At 48.4% G+C, this 26742-nt stretch overlaps 2 protein-coding genes and 1 long non-coding RNA gene across 5 annotated transcripts in view; 1 reads left to right on the forward strand and 2 right to left on the reverse strand.

Moving 5' to 3' along the window:
* MAP3K10 (mitogen-activated protein kinase kinase kinase 10) overlaps positions 1–5874 on the reverse strand; it is a 30092-nt gene extending 24218 nt beyond the window's left edge. Inside the window, exon 1 of the mRNA XM_060185960.1 lies at positions 4410–5874. Coding sequence (XP_060041943.1) covers positions 4410–5067 — 658 coding nt within the window. The 5' untranslated portion in view covers positions 5068–5874. The remainder of the gene's footprint in view (positions 1–4409) is intronic.
* LOC132536823 (uncharacterized) overlaps positions 1–26742 on the reverse strand; it is a 298410-nt gene that overhangs the window by 106233 nt on the left and 165435 nt on the right. The window lies entirely within an intron of this gene.
* The window catches only part of LOC103125881 (cytochrome P450 2G1-like), a 60421-nt gene that overhangs the window by 21328 nt on the left and 12351 nt on the right, over positions 1–26742 (forward strand). The window contains exon 1 of one of the 3 annotated variants that reach the window (XM_060185962.1): positions 23280–23301. The exons of 1 other annotated variant lie outside the window; for it this stretch is intronic. The gene's annotated coding sequence lies outside the window, so the exon portion shown is untranslated. Of the gene's footprint in view, positions 1–23279; positions 23302–26294; positions 26389–26742 lie in introns of those variants that run through there. One more of the 3 variants, XM_060185961.1, reaches the window with a different exon arrangement.

Raw genomic sequence — 26742 nt, forward strand, 5'->3', positions numbered from 1 at the left:
CTCTCTCAATTTCTCTTTGTCCTATCCAACAACAGCAACAACAACAACAAGGGCAACAAAAATGGGGGAAATGGCTGCCAGGAGCAGTGGATTCATGGTGCAGATATGGAGACCTAGCAATAGCCCTGGAGGCAAAAAAATAAAAATATGTCTCTGAGACTGGTGGTTTCAATAACCCTGGTGGCCAAAAAAAGCAAAAACAGGGGCCAGATGGTGATGTACCTGGGTAAGCACAAACAATACAGTGCTCAAGGACCCAGGTTCAAGCCTCTGGTCCTCACCTGCAGAGGGAAAGCTTCCTAAGTGGTGAAGCAGGGCTGCAGGTGTCTCTTTGTCTCTCTCCCTTTCTATCTCCCTCTTCCCTCTCAATTTCTCTCTGTCTCTATCCAATAATAAATAAATAAATAAATAAATAGTTAAAAAAAAGAAGTAAATTAAAAAAAAAAACAAGCAAAAACAAACACTCTGTTAGGCGAACGTGATAACCACTACACTATGGAAGCCTGCCAACAAAGCAAACACTCTGAAACCCAATTCCATCAGGTCCAGAGAGAGAAGAGGGAGGGAAAAAAAGAGAAAAAAACATTTGGAAGTAGTAATAGGTATAGGTATGACTTAGAAAGGAAGAGAAGGTAGGACCATAGGGAAAAAAAATGTGCAGGGACTGGGTGGTGGCACAGCCAGTTAAGCACACATAGTACTATGTGCGATGACCTGGGTTCGATCCTCCACTCCCCACCTGCAATGGGGAAGCCTCACGGGTGGTGAAGCAGGTCTGCAGGTGTCTTTCTTTCTCTCTCCCTCTACCTCCCCCTCCCTCTCAATTTCTCTGTCCTATTGAATAAAGTGGGGGGAAAAAAGGCCATCAGAAGTAATGGATTTGTAGCACCAGCACGGCGCCCCAATGATAACCCTAGTTGGGGGGGGGATAGCATAATGGTTATGCAAACAGACTCTCATGCATAAGGCTCCAAAATCCCAGGTTCAATCCCCCACTTCACCATAAGTCAGTGCTGAGCAATGGTCTGGTAAAGAAAACAAAAGAGAGGGGGGTCGGGCAGTAGTGCAGTGGGTAAAGCGCATGTGGCACAAAGTGCAAGAAGCTCCGTAAGGATCCCAGTTTGAGCCCCGGCTCCCCATCTGCAGAGGGGGTCACCTCACAAGCAGTGAAGCAGGTCTGCAGGTGTCCTTCTCTCGCCCTCTCTGTCTTCCCCTCCTCTCTTGATTTCTCTCTGTCCTCCTATCCACCACCAACAACAGCAAGTGCAACAATAACAAGGGCAACAAAATGGAAAAAATTAGCCTCCAGGAGCAGTGGATTCGTGGTGTAGGCACTGAGCCCCAGCAATAACCCTGGAGGCAAAAAAAAAAAAAAAAGAAGAAGAAGAAAGAAAAAAGAAAAAAATGGGGAAAAATAATAGTCAACTCGTATCTGTGACCCAGAGCGAACCACAGCAGTTTCCAATGGAGGGAATGGGGGCACAGGACTCTGGTGGTGGGAATGGTGTAGAACTGTATCCTTAATATTCTGTAATTTTGTTAAATCACTAATAAAAAATAAAAAAAACAAAGAAACCACAAAGGTGGAAACCTTGCCGTGTTCACCCCTATAATCCCAGAGCCTATGAAGCTCCCTACTTCTGCCTCAGAATTATCAGCTAAATGAACCAGTGAAGAAGTGTTATCAGGCCATCGCTCTATAAGTGAGGATGAATGGGTGTGTGTGTGTGCTGAGAAGGCCCTGTGCCCGTCTTGGATATGGAAAGTTCCATCGGTCGAGCAGGAAATCCTGGCCTAAAGAACCTCACTAAGCAAGTGTTGGTCCTCGTGATGGTGGTGAATGAAAAATATGAGGGGGGTGAGGGAATAGCATAATGGTTATGCAAAGAGACTTTCATGCCTGAGGCTCTAAAGTCCCAGGTTCAATCCCCCACACCACCATACGGCAGAGCTGAGCAGTGCTCTGGTGAAAAAAAGAAAAGAAAAATATGAGGGTGTGTCCATGCCACCTGCAAGCTATGAATCGACAGGGATGAGAAAAGTGAGGAAGGGGCTGCAGGCTTCAAAAAGAGCACACCAATAGTCCTGCGTCCATTTCCCGGCTTTTAGAGGGGTTAGAGCATATGCATCAGTGAGGGCAGGAACCACCTGTCTGTTTTGATTATTTTCCAGCCCTGGCATAGAGTTTGGCACATCATGGGAACTTAGCTTTTTTTTTTTTTTTTTCCTCAGCAATGGCTGATGGTGGTGCAGGGAGATTGAACCTGAGCTTTGGAACTTCAGGCTTGAGAGTCTCTTTGCATAACCATTATGCTATTTACCATCTGCCTCCCCAAACCCCCCACCCCCGTAGCTATCTTTGAGAGTACAACTGCCTTGCTTGGGAGGTAAGGAAGACTCAGCCCCCCCCCCCATTCTAAATGGGGGGGCAAGGAGGGTGCATAGCAGCAAGCATAAAAATAGGGGAATGGAGGTGGCACAGTGGATAAAGCATTAAACTCCCAAGCATAAAGTTCTGAGTTCAATCCCCAGCATTGAATGTGCCATAGTGATGCATTGGTTCTCTCGTAAACAAGTGAATTATTTTTAATTTTATTTACTTATTTATTCCCTTTTCTTGCCCTTGTTGTTTTATTGTTGTAGTTATTACTGATGTCATTGTTGTTGGATAGGACAGAGAGAAATGGAGAGAGGAGGGGAAGACAGAGAGGGGGAGAGAAAGATAGACACCTGCAGACCTGCTTCACTACTTGTGAAGTGACTCCCACGTAAGTGGGGAGCTGGGGGGCTCAAACCGGGATCCTTATACCAGTCCTTGCGTGCTTTGCACCACGTGCTCTTAATCCGCTGTGCTACCGACTGACTCCCAAGTGAATTATTTTTTAATGTAGCTTGGGAGATAATGCAATGGATAAAGCACTGGACCCTCAAATATGAGGTCCTGAGTTTTATCCCTGGCAGTGCGTGTGTCAAAAGTGATGCTTTGGTACTCTCTTGCTTTCTCTTTCTTGTTAACAAATAAAACAAATCCTTTTCCCCCCCTTAATAGTAGAAAAGATGCAAACAGATTTCAAAATGTTGACTAAACAGAACTAGATGAGATGTGAGGGCTGAGGGCAAAGGGAAAGTCTCATAGTTTACATGAAGTGGGGAACTTGCTAGACTCTCACTTTTGCTTAGGAGATGATCTGGTCTGGTACAGACCACACTAAATGGATGAGTAACAACAGAAATGATGATGGGGGGGGGTGAGATGGGGCAGAGGAAGGGTGGTATAGGCAGAAGGGTAAGATTTCTCCCCTGCTAAATCCCCATGGGCCAAGGGCAGGGGCTGGCATTTGACAGGTGTTCTGAAAATATCTAAGGAGGGACCAAGCGGTGGTGCACCTGGTTAAGTGCTTGCATTACAGTGTGCAAGGACTCGGGTTCAAGCCCCTGGTCCCCACCTGAAAGGGGGCAGGCTTCACAAGCAGTGAAGCAGGGCTGCAGGGGTCTCTTTGTCTCTCTCCCTGTCTGTCTCCCCTCCCCTCTCCATTTCTCTCTCTATATCCAATAATAAATAAATATTTAAAAAGATATCTAAGGAGTGACTGGAATCTCCAGCCATGAGGGCAGAAACCATGGTCATCTTGATCCCTATCAAGCTCCTAACTTCATAGGTGCTCAAGTAACATTTCTGATGAGAAACTCCTTGCTTTGGATGTTTGGATGGTGGGAAATCTCCCCTTCCACGGGGCCTTAGTCCTCACTCAACAAACCAATCCAATTTTGAGAGTCTGGGATAGGCCAGGCAGCCTGGAAGCATTTAAATAAGCCACATCCCTGTTCCTTCTCCCTTTCATCTTAACCAGTTTGCCTGGGTGAGCTGGGGCAGAGGAGGAGTTCCAGGAACAGAAGTCCTTTAACCAAGGGTGATCCTGCCTCTTTGGTGTGTTGAGGGATACTTGGCAGTGTCTGGAGATCATTTCTGGTCGTTGTAATGGACTGAGGAGCGGGGAGCGCTACTGGCATCTTGGAGGCGGTGGAGGATGAGCAACCATCAAGCACAGGACAGATCACCTGCAATCATCTGCCCACAGGTCCACAGTGCCGAGGTTGGGACCATCTGACTCCTGGCTGATTCTGTTGTCACTCTTGAGTGAGTGCCACGAGGGCGGGCACTGCAATGTTCTGTGTGACAGGGACCCCCCCAGATCTGTCACAGGGAGCTCTTTAGCTGGCGAGGCGGGCAGCCCTTCAACCTTTGGGAGCTCCCTGCAGGCCCTCTGCCCCTTCTAGTCCCAGGCAAGTGGCTTCCAGTTCGTCCCCTTCCCCCACCGCCTAGTGCGGGCCCGGCGAGGTTCTGCAGAAGCAAGTTTTCAGGAGAGAGGACCCCCCCCCCCAACACACACACACACACACACACTTACTGTTGATGGACTTGAGGTCCCGGTGGATGATGGGCACGGGGGCATCGTTGTGCAGGTAGTTCATGCCCCGGGCCACCTGCACGGCCCAGTTGACCAGCACGTGAGGGGGCACCCGGCGACCGGCCAGCACCCTGCTCAGCGCGCCCCCCCTGGCATACTCCATCACCAGGCAGAGGTGTGGGGGGCTGAGGCAGGCGCCCCGGAGGGCGATGATGTTGGGGTGCTGCAGGGCTCCGAAGAGCCGGGCCTCCTGGCGCACCTGCTCCGCCGTCACCGCCGGGTCGCGCTCGGGGTCCAGCCGCGCGGCCTTGACCGCCACCTCCTGGCCGAGCCACAGGCCCCGGTAGACCTTGCCGAAGCCGCCGACGCCGATGATCTCCTCCAGCCGCAGCTCGTGGAAGGGGATCTCCAGGGGCAGCCGCAGGCCGGCGGGGGCGGCGGGGGCGGCGGGGGCCACGTAGCTGCTGGGGAAGACGCCCACGCGGCCGCTGGCCAGCCGCCCGGCCCACCAGCCCTCGTCGCCCGACACGGCCCAGTCCTGGGACAGCACCTGCACGCGGTCGCCCCGCCGCAGGGTCAGCTCCTCGTCGCCCGCCGCCTCGTAGTCGAACACGGCGGTCCACTCGCCGGCCGCCGCGCCCCCCGGCTCCTCCTCCATGGGGGGGGCCCTCACGCGGGCTGCCCGCGGGGTGCGGAGGGCGGGCCCCGGCGGCGGGTCCCCGCGGGGGCCCGGGGGCTCCTGGGGGCCATGGCTGCGGGGCCCCGACGGCGCAGGAGCCGGAAGCGGCCCCTGGGGAAGGGCTGGGGCGGCCCCTCGGACGCCGCCGTCCGCGAGGGGCGCGGTGGGGGTGGGGCGGCGCGTTCACCTGTCCCCCGCGGGAGGCGGGGCGCTAAGGCTCGCGGCTGGCAGCCGGGGCCCGCCGGTGGGGGACGAGGGCAGCCGGCGGCCCCCTTCCCCTCGCAGCTCCACCGGCGGCCCCCGGCTCCGCATCCCGGGCCACGGCCGCCGGGCGGGGCGGGGCGGGGCGGGGCTGGAGCGACCCTGGGGGCGCCCGCCCCGAGACGGGGTGGCGCGCCCCTCGGCCTCCTCACGCGCGGGGCGGCTGGGTGACCCCCATGCTCTGCACCCGCCTCCCGCTCGGCCCCAGCCTCTGCCCCCCGCCCGCGCCGCCTCCCGGGGCCGCCGGCGGTGCCAGAGTGACGTGCGCGCCGCCGCTGCAATGCCGCCTGGTAGTTGTAGTCCCCGGCTGCGCTGCCTGGATGCGGCTCCTCAGACCCCCGCCCTCCAGAACCCGGCTGTCAACCTCGAGCTGCCGAGGAGATCGCGGGGCCGAGGGTTGCCCCAGGGCGATCAGCCTGATCAACCCGCCTTCACTGGGCGCCCAGAGGAAAGGAGGAACAACACACGCTCCTTACAGACCCAGTGGAGCTGCCGCCCAAAGTGGGAAGGATGGGGGCCGGCGCGCTTCTCAAAAGGCCAAGCAGCAGCTGCCCAGGGATGGGGACTGCCCCGAGCCGCGGGAGGCTCCCGGGTAGGATGACCCGGGGCGGAAGCCGCGCTGCACGCCGGGAAATGTAGTCCACTCTCCTCTCCTGCCGGGGATGCGGGAGTTCACCCTCCACCCCTGAGTCGTTGGGTGGCCCGAGCAGGTTGAGTCGGGCCCATCAGGGTCCTGAGCTGGGAGCACGAGGATGGGAGGAATGTGCACTGCTCCTGAGGATGTCACAGTCAGGGCTCCTTGCACCACCAGCTCTGGGTGCCTCTGCCCCCCCCCCCCCCCCCCCAGTCAGAGCTCAATTCCCTGAATCTTAGCAGATAGAGCAGGGGACTTACATGCAGGAGGTCCCAAGTTCGACTCCGGCATCCTTTATGTCAGAGCGATGCTCCGGTCCCTTCTCTTCTCTTTAAAAAATACGGAAGTCAGAAGTCGGGCGGTAGCGCAGGGGGTTAAGCAAATGTGGCGCAAAGCGCAAGGACTGGCATAAGGATCCGGGTTCGAGCCCCGGCTCCCCACCTGCAGGGGAGTCGCGTCACAGGCGGTGAAGCAGGTCTGCAGGTGTCTGTCTTTCTCTCCCCCTCTCTGTCTTCCCCGCCTCTCTCCATTTCTCTCTGTCCTATCTAACAAGGACGACATCAATAACAACAATAATAACTACAATAAAACAACAAGGGTGATAAAAGGGAATAAATAAATATTTAAAAAAAGCATAAGTCTTGAAGAAAGGGGAGTGGAACTCAGAATTCATGTTGAGGATCCCACTGCCTCCCTCCTTCAATAGAAACTTCAGGTTTTTTTTTTTTTTTTCAAGATTTTATTTATTTTATTAATGAGAAAGATTGGAGGAGAGAGAGAGAGAGAAAGCCAGACATCACTCTGGTACATGTGCTGCTGGGGATTGAACTCGGGTCCTCATGCTTGAGAGTCTAGTTCCTTAGCCACTGCGCCACATCCTGGACCACTGTTTTTTTTTTTCCTCCCCCTGGGGGGGGTGATTCTTAATATGTACCTTGTGCTACGTACTGTGTATACCTAGTATCTATTGCATCCTCTCAAAGGCCCTATTTTACAGATGATACAAGAATTGAAGTCACTTCAAGGTAAGAGCAAGTCAAGGCAAGACTCAAAGACTATATATATATATATATATATATATTACTGAGGGGATTAGTAGTATACAGTCAACAGTAAGTGCAGTTGTTGGGCCATGTGTAAAATTTCTCAGTTTTATGCAAAACACTCTACCTGCCCCCATCTAGGTGCTTCTCCATCATTGTGCATTAGGACCTGAACCCTTTCCCCAAACTCTTTGTTAAGGGTTTTTTAAGGATTGATTTATGAGAGAGAACATTTGAGCATCACTCTGACACATGCAATGCCAGGGAGCAAACTCTTGGCCTCATACTTCTAAGTCCAGCCTTAAAAAGAGAGGGGGTAAAAAAATAACCCAGCCTAACCATTTTTCTTGTAATGATAAAAATGAAAGTGAAATTCAGAAAAATGATTCAATCAAATCAATGCAACCAGTGCCACCTCAACATATTTCACCTATGTCCAGAGATGCCAGGCCTGGGATGTTAACACTCCAGCTCCAATATTCTGGTGAGACCTTTCCTAACTCAAAGGACTCCTTAGATCTATTTCTGGTGGCGCACTTCCTAACAAAGTTACAGAACCTAGATAAAGACCAGTGCCCATGGGATAGGGCAAATGTGCACATATGTGTAAGTTAGGGGGAAATATACACTTTAAAGTAAAAGTGTGCAGTAGCTGGCAGTGACTTAATGAGTGCAGCAAGCAAGTAGAAAGACCTAAAAACCTCCAGGGTTATCACTGGGGCTCAGTGCCTGCACTACTCCTGGAGGCCATTTTCCTCATTATCTTGCCCTTGTTGTTATTGTTGTTAATATTATTGTTGGTATTGCTGTCATTGTTGTTAGATAGGATAGAGAGGGAGAGAAAGACACCTGCAGACCTGCTTCACCACCTGTGAAGCAACCCCACTGCAGGTGGGGAGCTGGGGGATCGGACCGAGATTGTTATGCTGGAACTTGCGCTTCGCGCCACATGTGCTTAAGCCGCTGAGCTACTGCTCAGCTCCCGGGGCTAGACTTCTTCTTCTTCTTCTTTTTTTTTTTTTTTGTAACACCAGGGTTATTGCTAGGGCTTGGTCCACTGCTCCTGGAGGCTGTTTTTTCCTTTTTTGTTGCCCCAGTTGTTTATCATTGTTGTTGATGTTATTGATGTCATTGTTGTTGGATAGGACAGAGAGAAATGGAGAGAGGAGGGGAAGACAGAGAGGGGGAGAGAAAGATAGAAACCTGTAGCCTGCTTCACTGCTTGTGAAGCCACTCCCCTGCAGGTGGGGAGCCGAGGCTTGAACCAAACTAGGATCCTTATGCCAATTCTTGCGCTTCATGCCATGTGCACTTAAACCGCTGCGCTACCGCCCAACCCGGGGAGGACTAGACTTCTAACAGATCCTCCATCATCACTGGTCATCACCATCAGGAACAACATCATAAACCTTCTTGTGGGCCTCTACAGGACCTTGCCCTCAATGCAGAACAACAATGGTAGAAACTGCACCACTCTCTGAAGGGAGGCTGGGTCAGTATACTTTGCCACTTGAAGAATGGTCCTGAAAGGAGTGTAGCCTAGAATGTTCCTAGCTATAGCTATGGACTGTGAGCTCAGACTGACAGGGATGCAGAGGTTACACAGGCTCCTGTACTAAATATGAACAGACATGGGTCCTAGCTCAGACTGATGGGGTTTATAGTTAACGGTATTTATATACTTTCCCCATAGTGAGGAGCTACTCTCTGCCTTGACCCAGCTTTCTCGTCCTATTCTTAACTCTGTCCCCATCTTCCCAGACAACTTTTAGTCCATGTGCATGTTAGCTATTGGGCTCAGGAAAAATTTAGTAAAGTCATGGGCCCCTTGGACTATACCTAAAATAGACTTCCTAGCTTCTTCCAACACGAAGACCCCATATCTCATCTGCTATTTTCTCACCTTTAACTTCCTGATTACTAAACAATTTGTTCTGCTTTATATCGTAATGCTTTTCAGCCACCAAGTTGCAGATGCTACCATGATGCCAACCTGACTTCCCTGGGCAGAAACCTCACCAATATGTCCTGGAACCCCACCTTCCCAGAGCCCTATCCCACCAGGGAAAGATAGAAACAGGCTGGGAGTATGGATCAACCAGTCAATGCCTATGTACAGCAGAAAGACAATTGCAAAAGCCAGAACTCCTACCTTCTATATCCCATAAAGATCTTTGGTCTATACTCCCAGAGGGATAAAGAATAGTGTTGTTAAAATTCGGAGGCTCCAGCCGGGTTAGCTTCACGGGCGGGTAACAGAGACGCGGAGACATACGGCTGGGCAGGGAAGCTGTATTTCTTTATTCAGGAACAACGATTCATAAACTAAGACAAACTAATCACCAAACAGAACTCTGCTGTCTCTTTGCGGTGGCGCAAGCACTCTCTCTCTGCAACTCTGGAACTCTGTAACTCTGGAACCCTCTCCCAGGGTTCCTAGGGGCGGGGCCAAGCAGGCCCGCGAAACTAACTGGACTGATCCAATTCTCTTGACAGGGGAGAACTAGAACCCAATGTAAAGCATACAACAGAATAGGGAACCTTCAGAGGCCAGGCAGTGACTCACCTGGTTAAGCATTCTCATTACAGTGTGCAAGGTCCCAAGTTCAAGCCTCTGTCCCCACCTACAAGGGGAAAGCTTCAGGAGTGATGAAGCAGTGCTGCAGGTGTCTCTGTCTCTTTCTCTCTATATATTCCCCACCCCTCTCAATTTCTCTGTCACTATCAAATAATAAATAAATAAAAATCTTAAAAAAAAATAGAGAGCCTTCCAGTGGAGTGGATGGGATATGGAACTTTGTTGGTGGGAATTGTATGGAATTGCACCCCTCTTATCCCACAATTTTGTTGGTCATTATTAAATCACAAATAGAAAAAAAAGTTGTAAATAAATGATTGTTCAATGACTTGCTCAAGATCCATAAATATCTAAGTGACAATAGTCTGAATCTTTAAAAATATTTTTTTTAATTTAAGAAAGGATTCATTAACAAAACCATAGGGTAGGAGGGGTACAACTCCACACAATTCCCACCACCCAATCTCCATATCCCACCCCCTCCCCTGATAGCTTTCCCATTCTCTATCCCTCTGGGAGCCTGGACCCAGGGTCATTGAGGGTTGCAGAAGGTAGAAGGTCTGGCTTCTGTAATTGCTTCCCCGCTGAACGTGGGCGTTGACTGGTCGGTCCATACTCCCAGTCTGCCTCTCTCTTTCCCTAGTAGGGTGTGTCTCTGGGGAAGCTGAGCTCCAGGACACATTGGTGGGGTCTTCAATCCAGGGAAGCCTGGCTAGCATCCTGATGGCATCTAGAACCTGGTGATTGAAAAGAGAGTTAACATACAAAGCCAAACAAATTGTTGAGCAACAATAGTCTGAATCCTTTCTCCTGACTTCTCAGAAGTGGTCTTCGGGTCTAGACGGAGAAGAAAAAGGGGAAACTGAGGGCTAAACTATGAACAAAAACAAAACAAAACTGCCCTACATACTCCCCTGGAGCTGTTCCATTCTCAGAGAGAAATGGGTCCCTGTTCCTGGCCATGTGTCAGGGAAACTCAGAACATATCAAAAATATAGAGGTGAGGGAATTGGGCAGTTGTGCACCAGGTGGAGTGCGCACATTTTTTAAATGTGTTTTTACATTTATTTTCCCTTTTGTTGTCCTTGCTTTTAATTGTTGTTGTAGTTATTGTTGTTGTTGTTGATGTCATCATTGTTAGATAGGACAGAGAGAAATGGAGAGAGGAGGGGAAGACAGAGGGGGAGAGAAAGATAGACACCTGCAGACCTGCTTCACTGCCTGTGAAGCGACTCCCCTGCAGGTGGGGAGCCAGGGGCTTGAACCGGGATCCTTCTACTGGTCCTTATGCTTCGCACCATGTGCGCTACCGCCCGACTCCCGAACCCCTCATATCCTATATTTTTGTCAATGTTTCCTTTTAATAAATATATATATATTATAAGTGTGGCAGCGTCTTTGCTTCCATCCCTGAATCCGCACGCCCTCTGGCGGCCACTGCGTGCAATAGCACTATTTTCTCAGAGTAACTCAAAGCACCTTTATTAACTCACAGGCTCTCTGGAGGTTATTAGCTATGGAGAGGGCTCGTCACCTTGAATGGTGCTGACTGGAAACCTCCAGGGAGGCTCACACACACCCAGGGAGACCGTGCTGCTGCTGGCGGAAGGCCTCGCTTCCTCTCCATAGGGCTCTTCCTCTCCTTAGTGTCCTCATGATATGTGCCAGGTCCCCTCACAACAGCTACCACCTCCCCAGCCAGCGAACCCGTTGAGAGGTGGAAGTCGCCTTGGGAGGCGACTTTAGAGTCAGAGAGAAGTCACAGGTGCACACGAACCTCTCACCCACCGCCCCTGACTTCAGGAGAGATGTGGACCTGCCGTCAGCAGAGATAGCTCCTTCTGGAAGCTCTGAGGGAATTCTTGCCCTTTCCAGCTTCTAGAAGCACTTGACTCCTTGGTTCATGGCTTCTTCCTCCACTTGTGAGGATAATGATTATGAGCTTTTTTTTTTTTTTTCTCTTCTTGGATTTCTTTCTTTTTTGTCATCACTGAAGTTTCACCGCAGCAAACTGGCTTACTTTTTCAGATAGAACGACAGAGACAGAGAGAGAGAAACAGAAAAACACCACAGCACAGCAGCTTCCCTCACTGCTGGGGAATCTAGACATGAACCTGCCTATAACAAAGCAAGCATGCTATCCAAATGAGATATCTTGTCATCATCATCATTACTTTTGCCAGAATTGCACCACATTGGGCTAACCTTATATTTTATTTCATTTTTATTATATATTGGCTAGAGACAGAATAAAGTTGAGAGGAAAGGGAAGGGGAGAGAAACACCAAAAGCACTACTTCACTACTTCACTGCTCTGAAAGCTACGCCCCTGCAAGTGAGGCATAGAGACTTGAACCTGGGTCCTTGAGCATGGTAACATGTGTGCTCAACCAAGTGTGCCACCATTACCCACCCCCACAAACATCTTGTCTTTTCTTTTATAATTAAAAAATATATATTTATTTATTCCCTTTTGTTGCCTTTGTTGTTTTATTGTTGTAGTTATTATTGTTATTGACATCATTGTTGTTGGATAGGACAGAGAGAAATGGAGAGAGGAGGGGAAGACAGAGGGGGAGAGAAAGATAGACACCTGCAGACCTGCTTCACCACCTGTGAAGTGACTCCCCTGCAGGAGGAGAGACGGGGGCTTGAACCAGAATCCTTATGCCCGTCTTGTGCTTTGTGCCACATGTGCTTAACCCGCTGTACTTCTGCCCGCCTCCCTGAAATGTTTTTTCCCCCTCTTTTATTTGGTAAAATGGAGAAAAATTGAGAGGGGAAACAGAGAGAAAAAAAGAGAGACAGCTGCAACTCTGCACTGTCTGTGAAGTTTCCCCCTGTAGGTGGGGATCAGGGACTTGAACTCAGATCTTTTCACATGTTAATATGTATGCCACCCTCTAGCCCCTGGGCTAACCTTTTCATATTGAAAGAGAGAGACAGAAACAGAAAAGGAAAGACAGCATGACAATGAACCTCCTCTCAGTGCCACTGCCGCCTGGCTCAAATGTAGGTCACACTCATGGCAAAACAGCTGAGCTATGTTGTTGTCCTCCTCCACCTTTAGAGCTGGCTGACTAGTGTCTTTTCTCTAACTTCTGTTTTCTTCCCAACAGCTTCTCTCCCTGTCTCCATCCTGCCACCCTCTCATAACACCCTTGTGATGACAATATGATCTTTAAAAAATCTTATTAGGTGGTCCAGGAGGTGGTACAATGGCTAAAGCATTGGACTCTCAAGCCTGAGTTCAATCCCCGGCAGCACATGTGCCAGAGTGATGTCAGGTTCTTTCTCTCTCTCCTCCTACTTTCTCTCTCTCTCTCTCTCTCTCTCTCTCTCTCTCTCTCTTTTAACTCCATATTTTTTCAATATTTATTTATTTTCCCTTTTGTTGCCCTTTTTTTTTATTGTTGTAGTTATTACTGTTGTGGTTACTGATGTTGTCATTGTTGGATAGGACAGAGAGAAATGGAGAGAGGAGAGGAAGATAGAGAGGGGGAGAGAAAGAGAGAAGCCTGCAGACCTGCTTCACCGCCTGTGAAACAACTCCCCTGCAGGTGGGGAGCCGGGGGGCTCAAACAGGGTTCCTTACCAGGTCCTTACGCTTTGCGTCACGTTCACTTAACCCGCTGCGCTACTGCCCGACTCCCAACTTTCTCATTAATAAATAAATAAAAATCTTTAAAAAAATCTTACTAGTGATTTATATTTATTTACAAAATTATAAGATAACAAGTGTATAATTCTGTTACCCTATCAGAGTACCCACTATCAGAGTTTTGTATCCCCAATTTCTCCACTGGAAGCTACGGCAGTTCTTTCAAAGTTGCAGATATGGGTTAATTATTCTTTTTACAACTATATGTCTATATTTGTATAAATTTGCCCATTTTCTTTTTTAAATATTTATTTATTCTCTTTTGTTGTCCTTGTTGTTTTATTGTTGTTATTATTGATGTCGTCTCCCTCTCTGTAACCACCTGCCCTCTCAATTTCTGGCTGTGTCTATCCAAGAAATAAAGATTAAAAAAGAAAAAGAAAGTGACTTCCAAGAGCAGTGAGTTCATCCTACAGGCACCAAGTCCCAGTGAAATTCTTGTGGCAAAAATAAATAAGTTTTTTTTTTCCCTTCTTTCTGCTCTGATGTTCCACAAGTTGGCCTCTGAAGCTGATCCCAAGTTTTGCCAAAAGTCAACCTACTCCAGTGCTCAGATCTGGGAATAAATGGGACTTGGAGCTCACTGGTCTTTGCTGCTGCTGCTGCAGAGGCACCAGTGGCTTTCCGGGAGACTGAGGAGGACACTTGTTAGAAAAGCACTTGAAGGACAGAAGTACCAGCAGTGGCCTCAGAGGTGGCACAGTGGATAAGATGCTGGACTGTGAAGCATGAGGTCTTGAGTTTGATCCCCAGCATCATTGCATGTTCAAGAATGATGCTATGGTTTTCTCTCTCTCCTCTCTCTCTCTCTCTCTCTATATATATATATATACACACACACACACATACATATAAATATATCACTAATAAAAAAATCTTTAGAAACCATCCATTCATTTATGAGAGGCGAGGAAAGTGGAACTGCAGCTCAGTCTTTCTTTTTCTTTCTCTCTTCCTGCCTCCAGGGCTCGGTGCCTGCTCTTTGAATCCACTGCTCCTGAGGCCATTTTTTAAATTTTTGGATAGAACAGAGAGAAACTGAGAGAGGAGGGGGAATAGAGAGGGAGGGAGAGGGGGAGAGACACCTGCAGACCTGCTTCACCGCTTGTGAGGCGACCCCTCTGCAGGTGGGGGGCTCGCCTTTCTTTCTGTTGCCACCGGATTACCGGGGCTCAGCGCCTGCACATCAGATTCACCACTCCCAGTGGCCATTTTTGTCTTCATTTGACAGGACAGAGAGAAATTTAAATAGGGAGGGGGAGATAGAAAGGGAGAGAGAGGGGCCAGGTGGTGGCGCACCTGGTTAAGCTCACACATTACAGTTCACAAGAACCCAGGTTCAAGCCCCTGGTCCCCACCTGTAAGGCGAAAGCTTCAGGGGTGGTGAAGCTGAGCTGAGTATTGCTCTGAATGTCTCCCTCTCTGTCTCCCCCATTCCTCTCAATTTCTGTCTCTACCCAATAATACAAATTAAAAATTTTTTTAAAAAAGGAAAGAAAACGAGAGGGAGAGAGACAGACACCTGCAGATCTGCTTTCCTGCTCATGAAGATTCCTCCCCACTGCAGGTGGGGGGCAGAGGCTCGAACCCAACTCCTGGCACATGACGGCATGTGCGCTTAAACAGGCCCACCACAGCCCGGCCCCTTTTCTCCCCTTCTCTATCTCCTCCTCCCCTTTGACTTCTCTCAAATGACTTTTCTCTTCAGTGCAGGCAGTAAGCAGGACAGGAATTTCTTTCCTGCTAAAGGAAGGGTGGTGCCTGTCACTGCTTTGTACTTGCTGGTGTCCCTTGTCTCTTGTCCCTTGCATGTGGCCTCCTGACCTCACTCTTGAGCTGTGGGGCTCAGGATGTGAAAGCCCAGATGCTGGAACAAGCTGAACGGGTCATCGTCGTCGTCGTCGTCGAATAAGGAATATGTTGTGGTGACTTCTTCCAGGGGAGGTCTGGCCCAAGAGACATCAGAGAACCCCCGACACAGGTCTTGAGTCTCAGGATCCTGGGAGTCCAGGAGCAAATTCCCTTCAGGTGCTGTGTCGCCAGGAAGTGAGGGATCAGAATGTGGAGACGGGGTGGGCTGGGGGCTCTCCTCCTCCCTCGCTGTTGAAAGGGTCTGCTGAGGGGCTCCTGATAGTCCCGGCTGACTCTGTTGACCTCTCTTGCATTTTGCTCTTTGGTTCTTGAACCATATCTGAAGAAAGAGAAGAAGTTATTGGATAAATACAAAGGCTGAGGTGTCCATGGGGTGGATGCTTGTGGTTTTGTGTCATTTTTGCTGTGAGGAAGTTGGCCGCACATCTCATTCTGACAAGTACAGGCTGCCCCACTCTTCTCTGCTCTCCAGGGACCAAAGGTTTGGAGTAAGTGTCTAGCCTTTGGGTGCCCACACTGCTCACCCAGGAAATCCCAGTGCCCTGAAAACACTCTGGAAACACAGGTGCAGCCATCCAGGTGTCCTGATCAAAGGGGATGTAGAAGTGGGAGCAGATCCCAAGGGTGTGTCTGACACGCAGCCTCTGAGAGCCCCGGGGAGCTTGTGGGCCCAGGTCAGGAGCCACTGGCTCAAGTCCAGCTGTGTGTCCACCACCCCTGGGAGGTCAGCGCCCTGTCACCAGCCCAGCGTCCTGCAGTGAAACGCATGTGTGTTCGAGGGGTACAAACAGAGAATGCTGGACCTCTGTTCTGCAAGAAGCACTTGCTGGAGAAGCAGAAATGTCTCCAGCACAGGTGTGTGTGGATGGACGGGGGAATCGGTGTGTGTCAAGAGACCTCAGACCCTCACCTTGACCACCTGTGCAGAAAGTTGGGTCTTTTCCATCAGTTCCATGATAGTGGAAGAATCTGGATACCGGATCTTCTCAAATACATCCTGCAGTGCTCGCCGTTGTTCTGGGCTAAATTTTGTACGAGGCTTTCGAGCAGATCTGGGCATTTCTGCAAAGGAGAGAGACAGCTGACTGATATGTGTGCACTTAGCCAGGTGTGTCACCTCCTGGTCCCGAGAGACAAATGACTTAGTGGAATGAAATGGCTGACGGCAGGGAGACGTGCGTCCAGTGAAGTGTGCACTGCTGTGTGGGATGCTCTTGTTTTATGGAGCTGCTGGCCTTTGGATAGATGTCCATTAAAAAAAAAATTACAAATCTACGTCTAGGGGGGTTGGCACAATGGATTAGGCCCACACAGTGTGAAGCGCAAGGACCCCCCACAAGGATCACTGTTTGAGCCCCTGGCTCCCCACCTGCAGGGGGGTCACTCCACAAGCTGCGAAGCAGGTGTCTCTCTGTCTCTCTTAGTATCTCTCTGTCCTATCCAATAAAATGGAAACCATGGCCACCAGGAGCAGTGGATTTATAGTTCAGGCAAAGAACCCCACTTAAGGGAGTTGGGCCATGGTGCATCAGGTTAAGTGCAGGTGGCACAAAGCAGAAGGACCAGCGTAAGGATCCTGGTTCGAGCCTCCGGCTCCCCACCTGCAGGGGAGTCGCTTCACAAGGGGTGAAGCAGGTCTGCAGGTGTCTGTCTTTCTCTCCCCCTCTCTGCCTGCCCCTCCTCTCTCCATTTCTCTCTGTCCTATCCAACAATGACATCAGTAACAACAATAATAGCTACAACAATAAAAAAAAACAAGGACAACAAAAGGGAAACTAAATAAATAAATACTAAAAATATAAAATAGGGAGTTGGGCGGTAGCACAGCGCGCATGTGGCGCAAAGTGCAAGGACCAGTGTGAGGATCCCGGTTCGACCCCCACCTGCAGGGGAGTCACTTCACAGGTGGTGAAGCAGGTCTGCAGGTGTCTCTCTTTCTCTCCCCCTCTCTGTCTTCCCCTCCTCTTTCCATTTCTCTCTGGCCTATCCAACAACGACGACATCAATAACAACAATAATAACTACAATTACAACGACAACAAAAAGACAAGGGCAAAAAAGGGGAAAATAAATAAATATAAAAAATAATAAAATATAATATTAAAAAAGGGTGGAGGGTAGATAGCATAATGGTTATGCAAACAGACTCTCATGCCTGAGGCTCCAAAGTCCCAAGTTCAATCCCTCGTGCCATCATAAGCCAGAGCTGAACAGTGCTCTGGTTAAAAAAAAATATTAAAAAAACAAACTCTACCACCCCCGCCCCCAATAATGCTGATGTGGCATAGATGTTGGACTCTGAAGCATCAGGTTCTGAGTTCAATCCTTGGCATCTTCTATGCTCTGGTTCCCTTTCTTCCTCTCTCTCTCTCTCTCTCTCATGTTAATAAATACATCTTAATTTTTGTTTTCAGACAGAAAAGACTTTCATGTCTGAGGTATCATAGGTTCAGGCTTAATCCCTGGATTAAGCCAGAGCTGAGCAGTGCTCTGATAAAAAAATAATTATATTATTGTTTTAAAAAATATTTATTTATGAGAAAGATAGGAGTAGAGAAAGAAACAGACATCACTCTGGTACATGTTCTGCTAGGGATCGAATTTGGGACCTCATGGTTGAGAATCCAGTGCTTTATCCACTGCACACTTTGTCCCAGACCACACAGATCATTATAGTATTTTAGGGGTGAAGCTTTGGTGTGTGGTCTCTTTGACACACTTTGTCTTTTTGCCTCCAGGGTTAGCGCGACAAATCTACTACTCTTGGCTGTCATTTTTTGACTTTTTGGATGGGACAGAGAGAAATTGGGGAGGGGAGAATAAAGAGGAAGAATAAAGAGAATAAAGAGGAAGAGAGACAGAAAGACACCTGCTGACCTGTCACAGGGCTGTGAAGCGACCCCTCCGCAGGTGCGGAGCCGGAGGCTCTAACCGGAACCCTTGGCTTCCTACTATGTGGGCAGAACCCGATCGATGCGCCAGCCGGACCTCTTTCCTCTTCTTTCTTTTCCTTTTTTAGTCAGAGCCTGTTCAGCTCTGGTTCATAGTGTTGCAGGGGACTGAACCTGGGGTTTCAGAGCCTCAGGCATGAGAGTTCATTTGCATAACCCCTGCCCCACACCCTCTTTCTCTATTTACCTCTTGGTCTCTATTAAAAAAAATAAGAATAAACATAAAAATAAGACCAGGGAAATGGCTCCGCCTCATAGAGCAGCAACTTGTATGCCTGAATCCCCACTGGTCCCAGGTTCAATTCCCGGCGTATAAACTAGAGCTGAGCAGTTTTCTGGTCTCCCTCTTAGGGGGAAAGATTAAGACCCAAAGGGGCCCAAACCCCAGTTTCACTGAGCCTTTTGTGATCAGGACCCTTAGATTCCTCAAATTCACCCCAATGACTTGCGCTTATTCACGTGTGTTTTCATTTTCCTGAATAAAATTTTTTCTTGAAGTTTTTTTTTTCTTTTTGGATAGAGATTGAAAAGGCATGGTCTCTCTTTCTCAGTAGTCCTTGACATTATTATTATTATTATTATTTTACCAGAGCAGTGCCCAGCTCTGGTTTATGGTGGTGTGGGAATTGAACTTGGAACCTTAGCGCTTCAGGCATGAAAGTCTCTTTGCATAACCGTTATACTATCACCCCAGTCCCCAAAGGACAGTTTTTACAAAGAGAGAAATGCTCACGGAGCTCTGCCAGTGGGTAGAGAGAAACAACACTCACAGACCCCTCGCACCAGCCACAGATCATTTTCAAACGCTCCTATGGGCGTCATCACCCAGTGGTCCCCAAACTCTGGTGCAGCTGTCACCAGGGACCACATGTCTAATCACCCTGCCAACCTTGGTTTATCCACAGCCCACCCACAGACTCAGGCCCTCCAGCTCACCCGCCATGGCGAATCCTCTAGGAAACCCAGCACTCAGTGAGTCCGACTCTGAGCTCCAGGGAGTCAGGGACTTGCTGGATTGAGATGAGCTGTTTGTGGGTGAAATCTTCATGGAGTCAGGTTCCAGAATTACCCACCCTCAGACCCCACCCTACATAATGCACTCAAGCTCACTGATCTCTTTCTCCTTCCTCCCTTCCTTGTTTTTTCAGAGTTAGCTGTTTATTAACAGAAGATAGAGGGGAGAGAGAGAACTCAGAGCATCATTCTGGCACATGGACGGGAACTCACAGCTTCACATTTGAGGCTTCAGCACCCCACCCTCTGCAGCACCTGTTCACAACACTAATTCCTTTTCTACTCATTTATTTATTCTTCCTACATCCTGCTCAGCAGAGTACCCTTAAATATATTTTATCTGTTGATTTCTCTTGCCCCCAGATTTATGTATGCATGTTGTATGTGTGTGTTTATGAGGTTGGAGTTGGAGTGAGAGAGAACCAGAGCATCACTCTGGCACATGGGAGACTGAGGCTCAAACTCAGGACTTCAAACTTGGCAGTCCAGTGCTTTATCCATTGGACTAGCTCCCAGGCCCATATTTATTTATTTATCTATCTATCTATCTATCTATCTATCTGTTTTCAATGGGGATCAGTGCCTGTATCACAACTCCACCTTTCCTAACAGTCGCTCTTATTTTCCCTTTCCTTCCCTTTCTGTCAGAGACAGAAAGAAGGAGGGAGGAAGAAAGAGACACCTGAGGGAGTCGGGTGGTAGCGCAGCGGGTTAAGCGCAGGTGACACAAAGCACAAGGACCAGCATAAGGATCACCGTTTCGAGCCCCCGGCTCCCCAACTGCAGGGGAGTCGCTTCACAGGCGGTGAAGCAGGTCTGCAGGTGTCTCTCTTTCTCTCCCCCTGTCTTCCCCTCCCCTCTCCATTTCTCTCTGTCCTATTCAACAATGACAATAATAATAACTACAACAATAAAACAAGAACAACAAAAGGAAATAAATATTTTTTAAAAAAGAAAGGAAGAGACACCTGAGTACTGTTCCACACCCTTGAAGTTGCCCTTGTGTGTATGGGATGGGGTGTGGGGGGGACTCAAAAATTAGAACCCAGGTCCTAGTTTTTAAAAAATATTTATTTATTTCCCTTTTGTTGCCATTTTTTATTGTTGTAGTTATTATTGTTGTTGCTATTGATGTCATCATTGTTAGATAGGACAGAGAGAAATGGAGAGAGGGGAAGACAGAGAGTGAGAGAGAAAGACACCTGCAGACCTGTTTCAATGCCTGCGAAGTGACTCCCCTGCAAGTGGGGAGCCAAGGGCTCAAACTGGGATCCTTATGCCAGTCCTTCCGCTTTGCACCACGTGTGCTTAACCACTGTGCTACCGCCTGACTCCCTATGGTAACCTGTGTGCTCTACCAGATACACTGCTGCCAGGTCCTGTCTGTGAATTCTAACTCAAGAAAAGAGTCAACTCAGGTATAATTTGAAGCTACGCATGTCTAAAAGTCTTGCCACATCTATTCAGAACCAACCTCTCCCCAGTGAAGATGGAATGTGGCCTCGACCCCCTCCTGTCCCACCCCTCACCCTCACAGCCCACCTCCTCCCCACTCACCCTGGGCGGGGGTGGCTTAGTCTCTGCAGGGCCCCAGGGGCTAACGTGAGCAAAGCACAAGCCAGATTCCAACGATGGATGCAAATGAAAGATGGGTTATGCTCTCCGTGTACAGATTTTTTAAAAATTTATTTTGCCTCCAGGGTTATCACTGGGGCTCAGTGCCTGCACTATGAATCCACTCTCCTGGAGGCCATTTTTTTTCTTTGTTGCCCTTGTTATTTATCGTTGTTGTTATTGTTATGTCTGTCATTGTGGTTGGATAGGACAGAGAGAAATCGAGAGTGGAAGAGAAGACAGAGAGAGGGAATAGAAAGATACACAAGCAAGATACACAAGCAAGAATAGATGACAAACAAGAATAAATGAAAGGAAGTAAGAAAGGAATAGAAAATGGAGATGGGGGAACACATGCAGGACCCCCCACAGGTGGTGCTGGGGATTGAACTGGGAGAATGAAGGACAAGGCTGGTGTTTGTGATTGGAGCAACAGAAACTGCATCAAAGTTTCCAAGCCATGCACAGTGCCTGGGGTCCGGTGGCGGCCACCCCAGCACGGATCCTTCAAGGGGATTCATCCCTGGCAGCTGTTGAGCCACGAAGGCTCTGAGCTGCCCCTCATTGATACAAAGGTCTGTGCTGTCCCAGGAGGTGGGTGAGTGCACAGGGCCTTGGATGGTGGTGTCTGAGTTTCTCTGACCTTTATCTGAGCAGCGGGTTAATCACACATGGCGCGAAGCGCAAGGACCAGCATAAGGATCCTAGTTCAAGTCCCTGGCTCCCCATCTGCAGGGGAGTCGCTTCACGGGCAGTGAAGCAGGTCTGCAAGTGTCTATCTTTCTCTCCCCCTCTCTGTCTTCCCCTCCTCTCTCCATTTCTCTCTGTCCTATCTAACAACAATCACATCAATAACAACAAAAATGATAACTACAACAACAATAAAAAACAAGAAGGAAGTGGGGGTAGATAGCATAACGGTTATGCAAAGAGACTTTCATGCCTGAGGCTCCAAAGTCCCAGGTTTAATCCACTGCACCACCCTAACTGAGCAGTGCTCTGGTGTTTCTGTGTCTTTCTCTGCACCTCTCTCAAAAATGAATAAATAAATAAATAAATAAAATACAATATTTTTAAAAAACCAACAAGGGCAACAAAAGAGAAAATGAAATTTTTTTTAAGTTTAAAAATTAAAAAAAAAAGAGAGAGAAGACTTTGGGGACTGTAGAAGTGGCTTCCTGCTTGTGTCAAAAGCTTGGATGCCTGAGGGTTTAAAGGTTCAGGTTGAATCCCCAGCTCCCCAGCAGAAGTCTGAGGTGAGCAGTGCTCTGCTCTCACTTCTGATGAATCCCCCCCCCCCCAGAGTCCTGCTCAGCCCTGTGTAATTGTGTTGTGGGAACCTCAGAGCTTCAGTTATGAGAGTCTCTTTGCATCAACATTAGGATATCTAGCCCTGCCCATCTCACTCTGTCTGTATCTTTCTCTCTATCTCTGACTCGCCTTATAAAACCTAACAATGAAAGAAAATATGATGAGATAATAAATAAAAAAGGAGAGCTTGGGTGGAAGTGATTGCCTAGTAGTTATCATATTTTTCTCTTTAAACCTCTCTCTCATTACTCAAAACATTAACAAAGTAAAATCAAAGTATTTTAAAAAGAAGATCTGGCTGTGAGACAGCTTAGTAACTAGTATCACCTCTCTCTCTCTCTCTCTCTCTCTCTCTCTCTGTCTCCATTGATAAATATACAATACATTAAAAATATATAAATTAAAAAGACCTTGGTCTGAGGAGCTATTTTAGGAGATCTGCTAAAGACTTTCATGCCTGTGGCTTCAAGAACCTAGTGGTCCGGGCAGTGGCGCAGTAGATGAAGCACTGGATTCTCAACCATGAGGTCCCAAGTTCAATCCCCGGCATCACATGTACCAGAGTGATGTCTGGTTCTTTCTCTCTTTGCCTATCTTTCTTATACATACATAAATAAATAAATTCTTTAAAAAAACCAGTTTAAGTCCACAACACCACGGCTAGCTTGAGCTGGAAGTGGTATTTCTCGGTGTATTTTTCTCCCTGGCTCTGTGTCAGGAATGGAAAATGAAGAGAATATTGGGAGAAATACCGAAGCCCTTTGGTTGTCTCTAACCCATCCGTGGGTCGGTTCCCTTCAGATGCATTCTGCTCCCTGTCCATAAGGCGGCGACATAACACAACAAGGCCCTTGCTGGGCATCTCTTGCTCCCACTGGACTGCCCCTTGGTCTGGACTAGTTGTTGATGTGGGCAGGGTGTTTGCAGTCTGCTACCAGGATCTGTTCTGGGAAGCTTCTTTCCCAGGAGCTGGAGAGAGGCAGGAGACAGGCTTCACTGGGCAGAGCACTGGACTTGTGTGGCTGAGGCGCCAGGTTCCCTGGCCTGGTGGGGTGTCCACAGAGACAAAAGGGTCCTGGGGATCTGCCTTTGCTCCCCCTGGGTCTGTGCCATGGTCAGTCCCCTTCTGTTTCCTGCACTGCTCCAATCCCTTTCCAGGAAAAAAGCTATTTGAGCTCCTGTGCGGGAGCTGCTGGTTGTGATGGACCCGCTGAATTTCCCAGACTTCCGTGCACAAGTTGGAGCCCTGTTGCCCTCCTGCAGGAGGAGGAAAGGTGAGGCAGGTCTTCGGGAGTCTCTCTTTCTCTCCATCTCTCTCTCTTTCTGCTTCTCATCCCTTGCTCTCAATTTCTCAGTGTACTTTAAAATCAAAGAGAAAGGACAAATGGGAGGGAGTGGGGCTGGGCAGTATCACAGTGAGTTAATCTCACATAGTGAGAAGCACAAGGTCTGGGTCTCAGTTCGAGCCCAGCTCCCCACCTGCAGGGGGGTCGCTTCACAAGTGATGAAGCAGGTCTGCGGGTGTCTTTCTCTTCCCTCTCTGTCTTATCCTTCTCTCTTGATCCAGTCCAACAACAACAAGGGCAACAGTGAAACAGGTCTGCAGGTGTCTGTCTTTCTCTCCCCCTCTGTCTTTCCCTCCTCGCTCCATTTCTCTCTGTCCTATCTCACAAGGACGCCATCAATAACAACAATAATAACTACAATGGTAAAACAACAAGGACAACAAAAGGGAAATGAATAAGTAAATTTTAAAAAAAGGGCTATGGATGACAAATAAAAATCGACAAACAAGAATAGATGAAAGGAAGTAAGAAAGGAATTGAAAGTGGGGAGGGGAGCACATATGCAGGAACTCTCATAGGTGGTGCTGGGGGTTGAACTGGGAGAATGAAGGACAAGGCTGGTGTTTGTCATGGGGCCAGCTATCAGAAACATCAAAGTTTTCAAGCTGTGCACAGTGCCTGGGGTCAGGTGGAGGTCACCCCAGCAGGAATCCTTCAAGGGTATTCATTCCCTTGCAGCTGTCTGAGCTGTCCCCCTCATTGATACAAAGGTCTGTGCTGTCCCAGGAGGTGGGTGAGTGCACAGGGCCTTGGATGGTGGTGTCTGAGTTTCTCTGACCTTTATCTGATCAGGAAATGCTCTGAATATCTCTCTATGTCTCTCTGTGTCTCTATTTCTCCCTGTTGGTGTGTGATAGGTAATAAGTAAGATCTTGAAAATGGTGCATCTAAAATTGATGCGTGCCGGGGCCAGCCCCAGCAGGTTATTAGGGTATCCTGAAAGATGAGGGGCGTTGGCGAGAATGAGATGAGAAACACACCAACTGCTTCAAGAGCAGGAGAGAGGCACCTCTCCCGTGCTCAGGCAGAACTTTATTTTATAGTCTCATAAGGCTTAGATCATTAAAACAAAAATCACCAAGGTATAGATTATTAAAACAAAAATCACCAAGGTATAGATTATTAAAACAAAAATCACCAAGGCTTTGGTCACTAATACAAAAATCACCAAGGCTTTGATTTTTTAAAAAAAAATTTAACTTATTTATTTATTTATTCCCTTTTGTTGCTCTTGTTGTTTTATTGTTGCAGTTATTATTGATGTCGTCATTGTTGGATAGGACAGAGAGAAATGGAGAGAGATGGGGAAGACACAGAGAAGGAGAGAAAAATAGACACCTGCAGATCTGCTTCACCACCTGTGAAGCGACTCCCTTGCAGGTGGGGAGCCAGGGGCTCGAACCGGGATCCTTACGCCGGTCCTTGCGCTTTGCACCATGTGCACTTAACCCGCTGCGCTACTGCCCTACTCCCTGGCTTTGATTATTAAACAAAAATCACCAGGAGTCACCACCATGAGAGATGCTTGACACAGTATCAGCTCTGCAGGAAGTTCAGAATGGCTGGACTCTCCAGGCCAAACTGAAACCATCTTGCCTTCTGCCATGTATAGGGTTTAGGATTAAGCCTGCGCCAGAGGCTACCTTGAAACAATCAGATAGAGAGAAAGAGAGATGGAAATCACGTTGGCTTGGGGACTGCTCATTGCTAGGATGATGGAGACTCCGTAGCGCAGGAGCAGAGTTTTGCCCACTGCCAGGGGTAGAGGGTATTTGGGGTGAGTCTCCTCTTTGGCCAGGGATGTGGAGAGTCTGCATTTGCCATGCTGCACAGGAAGCCACTCTTTTCTCCAGGGGAAAACACGTTTATGTGTTTAGCCAAGTAAGTCAAGAGAGGGAGTGGGTGACAGCAGCCAGGCTTGGGAAGGACAGGGAATCTGTCTGGGGCTCTCAGGTGTAAGAGTCTTGCATTGAACCATCTGGCATCTGCTCCATTCTTGGTCTGTGGGCTCATGTTGAAAGAAGCCCTTGGGGATGGGGAGATAGTTCAGTGGTTATGTCAAAAGCTTTGATTTTTCATGCTTGAGGTTCCAAGGCTTCAGTTTGAATCCCCAGCTCTCCAGCCTAAGTCTGAGGTGAGCAGTGCTCTGCTCTCACTTCTGATTAATCCCCCCCCCCCCCCCGAGTCCTACTCAGCCCTGTGTCATGGTGTTGTGGGAACCTCAGAGCTTCAGGTATGAGAGTCTCTGCATCAACATTAAGATATCTAGCCCTGGGTGTCGGGCAGTAGCGCAGAGTGGTTAAGCGCTCATGGCGCAAAGCACAAGGATGGGCCCAGTTTGAGCCCCCAGCTCCCCACCTGCAGGGGAGGCACTTCACAAGCGCTTCACAAGGCACTTCACTTCACTTCCCCCTCTCTGTCTTCCCATCCTCTCTTGATTTCTCTCTGTCCTATTAACAATGACGGTATCAACAACAATAGCTACAACAACAATGATAAACGACAAAGGCAACAAAAGGGAAAATATAGAAAAAAAAGAATAAATAAAAGATATCTAGCCCTGCCCATCTTAACCTGTCTGTATCTTTCTCTCTGTATCACAGCAGCAGTGGGTCCTGTTCTCCCGAACTGGAACATGCACGGTGAGCTCCTGGCTCTGGCGGAGTTGGCAACATCCCACATCACGTACATTGGGTTTCCCAGTCCAATACATTGGAACTACCACTTTAAAAAAATAACCCAGAGTTAGAAAAAAAAAAAAAAAGTCAAGAGAATTTCTCATCTGTATCTAGAAACTTCTCCATTAGGACTGTAGATCCCCGCCCTTTAGACCGTGTGGCGCATTGGCCAATAGGCCTCTTTCATATATAGACTGAGCAATTTGCAAATAGTTGCTTCTTTGCTTCACCCAGCAGGTGAGTTCTTGTGTGGGGGTCTTAGAGCAAGAACTAGTTTGCTAGAGCTTTGTGGTCTTGGGAACTTGAACTCCATTGGATTCTAACTCTAAAGTCTAAGGTGGGTGGCTTTGTCTTTGGGGTTGAGGTGTTAAAAGGTAGAATACCCAAAGTGGGGTTCAGATCCTTTGTTTCTTAAGGGCAGGTCTGGGTTTTGGGTTCTTTTCTGCTAGTGGGTCCCTAGAACAGGGGGGTTTATAGTGATACTGGGTTTAAGTGCTTCCAGTGTGTTTAGTTGTGTATTTGACTCACATGACTAATATTCATAATTCCTTCATATATTTTGTAAGGATTATTTTTCTGAGGAAGTTGTTCTCCAGTGTATCTGCAGATTTATTGTGTGGATGGGAAATGGATTTAAGATCTTCCTTGTTGTCCTAGACATATTTCTTATTAGTCATTCTTTTTCTTGATT

The sequence above is a fragment of the Erinaceus europaeus genome, chromosome 2 (assembly GCF_950295315.1).
Source record: "Erinaceus europaeus chromosome 2, mEriEur2.1, whole genome shotgun sequence".
Lineage (NCBI taxonomy): Eukaryota > Metazoa > Chordata > Mammalia > Eulipotyphla > Erinaceidae > Erinaceus > Erinaceus europaeus.